We start from the raw sequence: 10,693 nt of genomic DNA, 5'->3' as shown, positions 1-10,693 counted from the left end.
GGCCCCTGCTGCAGCCGCAGCTGCAGCAGCAGCGGCGGCAGCCAGGACCCCCTAACACCTGCACGGTATAGCAGATGGAGGAAAACCGCCTGCCAGGTAATCTCGTCCGCCACCAGGCCAGGGCCAGCAGAACCGCCACAGAGGCCCTCAATGCCAGAGAGCAGGGAGACACAAGGGAACACAAAGTGCAAGCTCCAGCCCGACCAGAATAATAGACCCCCTGCTGCGCCTGGGGGGCCCAAAGTGCGGCCCCACCCCAGGAGAGCACCCACAGCCCCGGATGAGCAGCCCACCACCACTAAGGAGTTCTGAGCATCCCCCCACCCCGACCCCAGGCACGAGCCAGGGTCCCCCAAGGGAGACCTGCCACATGCTCCAGGCAGCCCCCCACCCAACCCACAGAGGACTGTGGACAAAAGGCCACAGTTGTGAACCCTACAAAAGGAAACAGACTGCCAGTCCAATATCTAAACATTTAATTTGTAATAATAACACAATAATGTAATATGTATGTGTATAATATATAATTATTTTAAACAATATATTTAACTTTAAATTAAATATTTAGCTTACCAACTAAGTATTTCATAAGTAAATGTAATATAAATACATAAATTAGAAGGTGCATTTGAAAAATGAAACCTGTTTTTGTTCTTCTAAAACATACTAATTACAAAAGGTTTTGGTGTTGACATTTGACTGTGTCCCTTACAAACGCCACCCTGTAGCAGCCCACTGTCTCATAGCCAGCATGACTCACTCCTTGTTTGGACAGTTTTAGAATCTTTGAGCAGACCTACAAAGGTGCAAAATATTCCTGAGCCTTTCTTCTCTGAACCTGACTTGGTTGTTGCAGAAATAATAGGTCCTTCAGAGGTAAAACATTCATCCTTGAGTTTACCTTTAAGGCAAGAAAATGATCTGTGAAGCCAAAGTAAGCATGCCTCTGAGAAATAAAGAAAGTAAAGCTGCCCGACGTTTATGCAGACTGGGTCTTCATTTGAACTTGTTGTGCTCTTCCTCAGAACATTGCTTCAGGCATGGGTGCAGAGTCTGACGATGTGCCCATCACTGATTCACTCGTTTACTGTATCTGTTGTTTGCCGTGATCGGAATTAAGGTTGCGTAATTTGTCAGATTTGTGTTGATAAGTTCTCCTTAAAAAGGCAGATAACAACTTATTTGAGATGAAACTGTTCCCTGTGTCCTTTAAGGTTCATGGGTGAGTTTTGCACTGCTGTGAATCTGTTTCCAAACAGTCTTCCTCCTGTTTGTGGTAGTGGACGGAGCAGCTACACCTGCAGTTTATTGGGAGGAGAGGATAGGGGAGGAACACCCACAGGCCAACACTTTCACTTCTTCTTTGATTTTAATATTAAATCAACTGGAATCCAACCAGTTTAGTTGGTAATTGCAACTTAAGTGTTTAACACCGGACATGTCGCCAGCGACACCTAAATAACACCTACGCTCTTTGACCTAAATGTGAATTAGTTGATTCCGATGCTGAGAAAAGCGACTTTTCATATCAGCTTTGCACCGCTGTGCAACACTTTTTGCAAAGATGCTATTCTTTGCTTCAGAACCCAGTGGAGTTCTGTTGATTTCGTAAATGGTTGAAGAGTTACGGTAGTCGAAAGAATGGAAACATTGGAGCTAAAGCTCCGGTGTTAAGAGGTTAAAAGAAATCTAAGTCAGCGCTTCTTCATTTCAAAATAAAACTGCTCAACTTAACAGAAACAACATAATTATAAACAGTCTGATTCTTAAACATTTTTGCTTTGGGCAGTTACACTATACTTAAGACTGTGCTGAAATTGGAGCTTGACCATTTGATGGTAAGTTGTTGGAGGTAGTACAGACATGCCCTGCAATGGATTGGCGACCTGTTCAGGGTGTACTCTGCCTTTGCACAACAGTAGCTGATATAGGCTACATTGAGCCTGGGACCCCAAAAGGGTCTACTGCTGATGTCCTTACCGTGTTTAGTGGATGGATGGACGGACGGACGGACAAATGGATGGATAGTTTATTAGGCTTGTTTCAGCAACTGTCAGACATGTTTGTCTGGCCTGTTTGCCTATTTTCAGGAAAACTTAGGGTTTGATGAAATCTTATTCAAACAAGATAATAATGAACTTTAAGCTGATTAAACAAAAAGTAACTGTTTTACAACTGCTCTAAAGCTCTATAGTCACTGAAGCCACATGGGTTTACCATGTTACCATGAGGTGGCTTGTATAAAACTAATGACCCCGTCACTTCAATGTGAAATGGTTCAAATTCCAAAAACTGTCGCTACAGCACCTTTTTGGACCTCTGTAAACTATTTTATTCTCCAAGGCGACTATACTGAAAGGGGAATTTTTATGAACTTTAAAAAAACATTTGTCTTTGAAAAAAAAAAAGAACTGTTCAAATAGAGGTGTGGCCTCTTCGCAGATAGACAACTGTGGAATATTCAGCTTTAGATTGGCCTTACAGGAATGCGCTGTTCTATTTAGCCATTGTAAGGGTTTAATGTTTGGCCAGGATTGCCCTCTGATATCAGATTGGGCACGGCGAAAGTGGGAAAGGCATGTTGACTTTGCTCCACCCACCTTAATAGCGTTGCAAAACAGTGATTGGGTGTGACAAAGTAGTACAAAGGTCTTTTGGGTTCACCCATGAGTTCACGCACCTGCCAATCAAATTTATAAAGAAATTCACCCCCCAAAAGTTGCCAGGAAGAGATTAAAAAAGGTAATATACAACAAAAAAAACCATTGAACCCACAAAAAAGGATTTGTTTTGGGGAAAATTCTGACTTTCTAAATCAGTAGAATCCATTAACTCCATTCTGTAACCAGCCTCTAGTGGTCTTTGGTGGAACTGCAACATATTTTCTGGTCTGGGTCAGTTCGCAAAAGGAAGATGAAGGTTTGTATTTATCTGAAAAAATGACACAAATAATAATGAAGTTTAGTCCAATCTATTTGATCTACAGCTGCATTCTGCATGTCATCAGTCTTGCATGGCTTGAAATCATAGCATTTTATGGCTGTTTGAATAATGTCAATGTCTAGTAACATTTGTGGACACTTACATTTCTCCAGTCGAGCTGCAAAGGAGGCTGCTTGGTGGTGTAGGGGTTAGTGCTCTCACAGTGAGAAGGCCATGGTTCAAATCCCACTGAGACCTTTTCTGTGGGAGGTTTGCATGTTTTTTTCAAGCATGTGTGTGCTGTGCCCCTGCAACAGATGGGTGACCTGTTCAGGGTGTTCCCCACCTTCATCCAACAGTAGCTGTCTCATGGCTCCAGCATCTACATGACCCTGAAATGGATTCAGCGGGTTCTGAAGATGGATGGATAGACAGATATTTGAACATTTTCAAAAGGCGGGCTGTCTGTCTTACACTGCTCTGATTAAACAGAATTTTTGACAGATACTGTTACAAATTCGAGGCAATTTTAAAAGGAGTTGGAGACCTATGAAACTAAAGTGTGACAGGTCACAGCTCTGAGGAAGAAGCTGTGTCTCAGTCTATCGGTGTGGGCTCTGATCTTCCTGTTTCTGCAGGGGAAAAGTCATCTGCAGCTCCACCTTCAGAAATGTTTTAGTCACAAGTTATCACAGTCCAGAGTTGTTTTTACCTTTGGCCCCAAAATAATTGAACTGGCTTACGGACTCCTATGAGCCTGTCAAACATTATTAAAGAAAATAAAGCAGTATTTCAATTGATGAAAACCTTTCCTTTATCTTCACCATAAGACATGTTCTTTTTTTAGATTCCAAATAAGAAACCAGACCAGTCTTAAGATCAGACAGCTTATTACGTGACAACTAAAGTTTGAATACAGATAAAATCACAAAAGAAACTATTTGCGATTCGTGATGGTGGATCTAACATCTTTTCGAGGCTCATTTGAGCCAGACGCATAAAGAACGGGTCCAGTTAAAAGATATCATATTTTTAAAATAAGCAGCTGATGAAGGTGAAGCAGGAAGAAAAAACTGCTTAAAAGAGGATCAAAGTAATTTTTTTTAAATAGATTTTTTTTCCTGAAACCTGCAAAAAGAGTGGCTTGTAAACATCACAGAATTAGAATTAGAATTAGGAACGAAAAACCTTTTTTTAAGCGCTGATATACTTGACAAAATTAAAAGGAACAGACGATTTAGATTCCTAGCATTTTTTTTTTTTTATAATAATGTTAATGTAAAATATTATTAAAAAAAAAAAGTTACATACAAACAAATCTTCTGTGAATTTTGTGTGCTTGTTTTGTACAGAATGTCTAAAATTGTAGGCCAACAGGTGCACTCCCATGCAGAATAATATTTATTTTCAATGCTACAGGCTGACCTTCCTTTAAAAGGCGAGGGCCATTTACACAACGGCGAAATTCTTTTCCTGATGCCAAACTAGACGTCTGTCAAGCCTGTCCGGTTCAAGTCGCTAAGTAAGACTGAAACTGAAAATTAAACTCAACAAGCAGCAGAGGAGGAGAACATCGTCAGGCCATTGTGGGATGTTGACAAAGAAGATGATGATGTAAACAATGATGGATGTCTCTATTAATAGATCTGGCAGAAAAGTGGCCTCAGCCAGAGAGGCGAAAGGATGAGAAGCCCCATTATGTCTGAATGAAGGAGTCAGCGCCTCAGTCAAGAGGGCGCTTCACTAACAAAGCGCATGTGACCGAGCCGCCCCTCCTCTGCGCTCCCAACCGCCCCTCTCCTGCTGCGCTGACCCTGACTTGTTTCTGCTGAGTGGCTGTTTGGAGGAGTTCTGAAGGTCAGAGGAAAGACTCCATGAGCTGGGAGTCTTTGACCCCTCCGATCCGCCTCGCTACTGAGTCACAGAGATGAAGCCATCCTGCCATGCTAAAAGGGCAATGTGTTGTGGAAGAGCAGACGGCAAGTGGGCCGCAGCAGCAGCTCTGACAAAAGGAGGGCTGTGGGGAGCCACAATGGGATGGTTTCAGAGGAGGAGGTGAAGAAGATCTCAGGGTTCAGCATACGCACCTAATTGTTAAAAGCTTGTTTTCTTCAAATAAGAAGAGACGGCTGTTTTCAACCCCTCTGTGGTCGAGGATGTAAAAAAATTCAACTGATTGCTCTTTTAAACTAAAGTATCATATATATTAATTTATTAAATTGATTAATCTACCACTATGATTATCTTTTGATCTATATTTTGAGTGTTCCCCATCATGTTTTAATTATATTTATATTGTTTCTAGGACCTCTGAGTCATGGGCAAAACTGTTGAGGTGGAATAAGCTCGCCTCCACCTCCCATCACCCATGTGTTTACACACTCTAGCTTACAGCCCATCACACCCCCAACCTTGTACATCAAAAATGGTGAGCAATGTTGGAGCTATCCAGCCATCCAGTTTGGATCCAGATTCCAGCTCAGACAAGGAAAACAAAGACGTTCATGGATCTACTTGTCTTCAAGTGGATGCATCAGAATGGAGCAGAGCAGGGAGATTGTAGCCTGTACCAAACAACTAGGAGGTTTTTAAAAAATGCAATTTTTCATCTGCTCCTGATTAACAATGATTTGAAACAAAGAAAAATACTAAGAAATGAAATTTTATGCTTAATTTTCTTTATACATGTCCTCCATTGTCAGAAAATTGCTGCAAGAACAAGTTAAAACACAATTTTCTTCAAATAAAACATGCATTGTTGTCATATGAGACAACTGATTCAACCTTTCCAGCAAAAATGTGCTTTTATTATCTCCCCTGGTAATAATCGACTCCCACTCCACCCTGTCCTATACGTGCTCGTTCTCACACACATTTTTCTTAATCTTACGGTAAACAGCTTTCTTCCACCCTGGAGCCTTGCCTTTCCCAAACTCACCCAGGGAAGCAGAGCAGGTAACACTCAGTTGTTTTTGGCTCCCGTCCATGTGATCCTGACTGTTTAAACCAAATTTGCTGCCAAGCTTCTTGCCCTGCCCTTAAAAATTCTTGAAACACTGCCCAAAACGTACTGTATTCTTCTGAAAGAGAACTATTGGTACCTCTGTTGTGGCAATAAAAAAGGAAAAAAAAAAAAAACAAGAAAGAAAAAGCAGAACTGGAAGGAATTTGAGCAGCGGAGCGCAGAGAACTCTAAATCTAAACAGACTAAACACAGAAATGACTAATCAAGTTGTGACCAAGACGTTCGACTTTTTTTTCTCAACAAAAGTTAAAACTTGAGGACTGATTAACATTGTGGGCTAAAGCAGAACAGGCCGTACATCTGTCCCACCCCTAACCCATTTGTCTCCCTCGCTGGGAGCCTGTTTTTGACAAACATTTGGCTGCGTGGCGCGGTGCCACCTCACGAGCATTCCCGTAAACACTCATCGCTGCTGCTCGGTGCCAAAATGTCAGGGCCTGCGGTCGGCCTCCAACCACAGAGCTGAACAATCCCTCAACCCGAGCAGAGCATCAGAAACAAGCAACTGTGCAAGGAATTAAATGTATAAGGGGGGGTGGCAAAACCGGGCCAAACACCGCCAAGAAGGGCTGATTTTCCTCTGTTTATCCACACTCCCATGGATACTGACAGAAAGACAGGAAAGGTAACTCTGAATGCCAGAGAATCACCTGAGATATAGAAAATACGATCAGGGCAGGTGACAGTAAGCAAGGCCCAAATGCCGCCCCCCTAAGAGCTCATTTTGACCCATCTCATCTGTGCAAACTGTTTTATTGGCAACTAAGAATCCATCTCTGTGCACATCAGTAAATAAGAGATCTGTTGTCAAAGCAGCTGCCCAGCAGGATCGCCGATTCAAGCCTGGGGTGGAATGAGCAAAGCATCCTACCTGACCTGTTCTGTCTGCGCAGGGATAAGGGATACAGAGGAGGAGGCCATTCATGCATGGTTGTGTGGGCGTTCAAAAGCGCACAAGCAGCAGGCACACAGCCCAGTCAGGTGCACTGCTGGGGAATCAAGTTTCCTTCTTCGGTACACCGTCCTACTTTACCTGTCAGGCAGAAAAAGAAAGAAAAAAAGACACAAGGAGTCTGTTGTGAAGAGAGATCAAAAAGAAAGACTGAACATTTAGCTTGAACATGTCTTCTTCCTGTTATTCTTGACAGCAGTTTAGAGAGGAGGCAAGATGCCCAGCATACGCAGCATCTCAAACCTGTCAGTAGGTTTGAATCTGCGGCTGATCACAAAAAAGCCGCTGCTCTGTGCATCATGAAACTTGGTGTCAGTTACAATAAAAAGACGGAAACACATCTATAAGAATAGTTATCGCTGCCAAGCTGATAGGATCTCTGATCAAGCACAATTTAGTTAAATGTAGAATTATTTGTCCAATTTTTAGTTTTATTTGGTTATAAAAAAGAGTTATTGGATAACCAGAGGTTTACACTGAACAAACATAAAAATGTCCTTTTAATGAACTCTTACATTGATGACTGACAGAGAATAAAATCATCAGAAAAATATATAAAAAAAGCTATCAATAAATAAAATAGATGTATTAATTTAAAGACCCACTCAGATGAAAACGTCTTTTAGTATTTTTCTGAGGATTGAGGACAAATATAGAGTTAAGATTAAAATCGCATTTCTGAGTATTTCTTTGTTTCAGATTGTTGTGAATCAGGAGCAGAGGAAAAAAAATGCATTTTGAAAAAGCTTGCAGCTGCAGTATTTGTTTTCCTCGTCTGAGCTGGAATCTGGATCTAAACTGTACGGTTGAAAAGCTCCAAAGTTGCTCGCCATTTTTGTTTTACTGGAAATGTCAGGTTGAAGGTGTGAGGGGCTGTAAGCTAGCGGGAGAGCATGTGAGGTACATTTCTAATGAACTCCTACCTATGCAGAAACGATGCCCTATAAAATGACAGGCTGGGAACACTTGTACAATAGATCCATAGATTATTGGACTGGGAGTTTAATCCTCTTATAAAATCATATATTAATAACTGACAGAAAAGCTGTTTTTTGCTTAAAAAATACAAAAAAATATCCATGAACAAAATAAAACTAGATTGATATTCCTTTTTAAATTGTTTTTTTTTTTTTAGAGAAATTTAATTTAAGTAATAGATTGTACAGCCTGAGGGGTCATGTAAGACATAAAAATTCCCACTGGAGGATATTTTCTGGGTCACTTCCCTTCTCCTGAGCCAGAAAGTCCCCAACGTCTCCGCCACACGGACAGGGTTAAGGCACAAACTGGAATGCTGCTGGAAGGAGGCCGGAGAGGGCGTGGCCGTCTCTAGCTCTCTGGAGGAACTTTCGCGTCATCATGCCCAAATAAGGTATGTCGACTTCCTCTACAGGACAGCTCAGAATCTACCTATCACAATATACATTTTTAATTAATTAGATGTAAATTGATGTTTTCGAAGTCAATTTATTGATTTATCAAAAAATTTGTTAATAAACACAAAAATTCGGCGCTTTTTCACGCTAAGAAGACATAAATGAACACATAAAGGAGTTAACAGCTAAAATGTGATTTTATAAACTCATTTTCATTGGTAACTGTGCCCAAATCGTGTTTATTCCGCGTGTTTTGTCACTATTACTCCGTCGCTGTCTTCCTTCGGTGCGATCTCGTGCCCACAGGCTTGTTTACAGTCGCCCCTTCCCGGCATCAGCGTCACTCAAAGTGACGTCTGCGGGGCGGAGTTACCGCGCCGCTTGGCCAATCAGGACGCCGCATGTGTTTGGCAGGCATCTCTGTGTCATGGGTGTATAAAAGACAGCCACTGGTCCTGGCTGAGCACACCTCAGCAGGCATCAAGGGCTGAAAGTCCTCCGGTCAGGGTTTCGCACAGTTTTGACTTGAACTTGAGAGGAGTGTGGAGCAGCCGGAAGGACGCTGATTCGAACACAGATTCGTGGGACTTGTTTCGCTCCTTTTCTTCAAGTGGTTTTTATTTATTTTGAATTTGTGGACACTGTTGACAGGCGCTGAGAGCCCCGTTTGATGCATGCTCTCTGCTGACACAGCTTTTGTTGATTATCCAGAGACTGTATTTCTGTGAGCACCTGGTAAGCTCAACTTTTTCCTACGACTTTATGTCTACAAAGATGGAACAGCCTTTTTATCATGACGACTCTTTTCTGGCGGCTTACGGCCACTCAGACGCGGCAATGCACGACTACAAACTGCTAAAGCAGAATATGAATTTGAACTTGACAGAGCCTTATCGCAACGTGAAATCCCAGCTGAGAGCCGACGACCTGTACCAGGGCGCGCAACAGGACGTGGGGTCTCTGAAGCTGGCATCCCCAGAGCTCGAGCGGCTCATCATCCAAAACAGTAACGGTGTGATCACCACCCCCACCCCGGGTCAGTACTTCTACAACCGGGGCATCACCGATGAGCAGGAGGGGTTCGCAGAGGGCTTCGTGAAGGCGCTGGACGAGCTCCACAAAATGAACCAGATGCCTCCTCCTAACGTGTCCATCGGAGCCGGTGGAGTTACGACGTGCTCGGGGGCGGCCTCTAGTGTCTTCGGCTCCCATCTGCAGCCAGAGACTCCCATTTACACAACACTGAACGCCTATTGCCCGAACACGAACCTCTCCTCTGCGTCCAGCTACCCAACAGCCACCATCAGCTACCTGCCGCCTCACCAGCAGAACCACTCTCAGACCACGACGCACGGCAACCACCACTTCCAGCACGCTCTCCCCGGCTCCGGGCTCCATCCGCAGCGGCTCGTTACCTTGAAGGAGGAGCCCCAGACCGTCCCCGACCTCATCAGCAGCGACGGCTCTCCTCCAATGTCCCCGATTGACTTGGAGACGCAGGAGCGCATCAAGGCTGAGCGCAAGCGGCTGAGAAACCGGCTCGCGGCGACCAAGTGTCGGCGGCGCAAGCTGGAGCGCATCGCGCGGCTGGAGGAGAAAGTGAAGGTCCTGAAGAACGACAACGCGGGGCTCTCCAACACCGCGTCGGTGCTGCGGGATCAAGTCGCCCAGCTCAAGCAGAAGGTCCTGACGCACGTGAGCAGCGGCTGTCAGCTGATGCTCACCAGCAAAATTGAAGCATTTTGAGAAGACAGAGACTACTAAGTGACTGAAAAGTGATAACACTGGAGTCATGCTCTGCATGCGCAGCACTGGAACCCCGGCCGATGCTGCCGGCATCACAGGGCCGAGTGAAGCAGCTCATGCCGTTTAGACTGATTGAATTGGTACTTCCGGATGCTGGACACCGCTCTTAGGACCATTCAAGCTTAGAAACCAGGGCAGCATCCAGAGCGAACAGAGACTGAGCAACAAAGCGGGCTCCTGGCCCCGCACCTCGGGTTTACTAATGGTAGAAATGGGAATAATTATTGTACTACTATGTACCTTTTTGACCCTATTGTCATTCAATGCTGCATTTATTCAATATGTAAATTATTTTTGTTTTCCTGGTTGATCCAGGAAAACCGATGTCCAATGTTTACAGTGTCTTTATTTTTTATTTGTGATGTGTATTTAAGTAAAGTGTTTTTAAAAATGAAAAGTTGCCTTTTGGGACCCTTTTATTTATATTTCCAAAGTACACATATTTTATAATTCGGTTTCATAAAGTACACCAGAGGGAACAGTAGAATTCGCTGGAAAGATTTTATTTCCTGCGATTCTAGAGACACTCCTACATTCCGCTGTCATTGTTTTTACGCACAAAACGTGGCTACGTAGGTAGGCCTTTCCAAATTACGCAAGGGGTTATCCATA

General features: G+C 43.5%; 1 protein-coding gene across 1 annotated transcript; it reads left to right on the top strand.

Annotated features, from left to right (window-relative positions):
- The first annotated feature begins 8,727 nt into the window (after positions 1-8,727).
- On the top strand, positions 8,728-10,478 carry LOC101164062 (transcription factor jun-B). The gene has a single exon (XM_004071833.4). The coding sequence runs from the start codon at positions 9,038-9,040 to the stop codon at positions 10,019-10,021; it is 984 nt and encodes a 327-aa protein (XP_004071881.1). The 5' UTR covers positions 8,728-9,037; the 3' UTR covers positions 10,022-10,478.
- The last annotated feature ends 215 nt before the right edge of the window (positions 10,479-10,693 follow it).

The sequence above is a fragment of the Oryzias latipes genome, chromosome 8, assembly GCF_002234675.1.
Source record: "Oryzias latipes chromosome 8, ASM223467v1".
Classification (NCBI taxonomy): domain Eukaryota; kingdom Metazoa; phylum Chordata; class Actinopteri; order Beloniformes; family Adrianichthyidae; genus Oryzias; species Oryzias latipes.
The sequence above is the reverse complement of the archived record's forward strand: the minus strand, read 5'-3'. Positions and strand labels throughout refer to the sequence as shown.

Excerpts from the sequence above, each read along its gene's own strand:
- LOC101164062 (XM_004071833.4), top strand. The coding sequence starts at position 9,038 with ATGTCTACAAAGATGGAACAGCCTTTTTATCATGACGACTCTTTTCTG.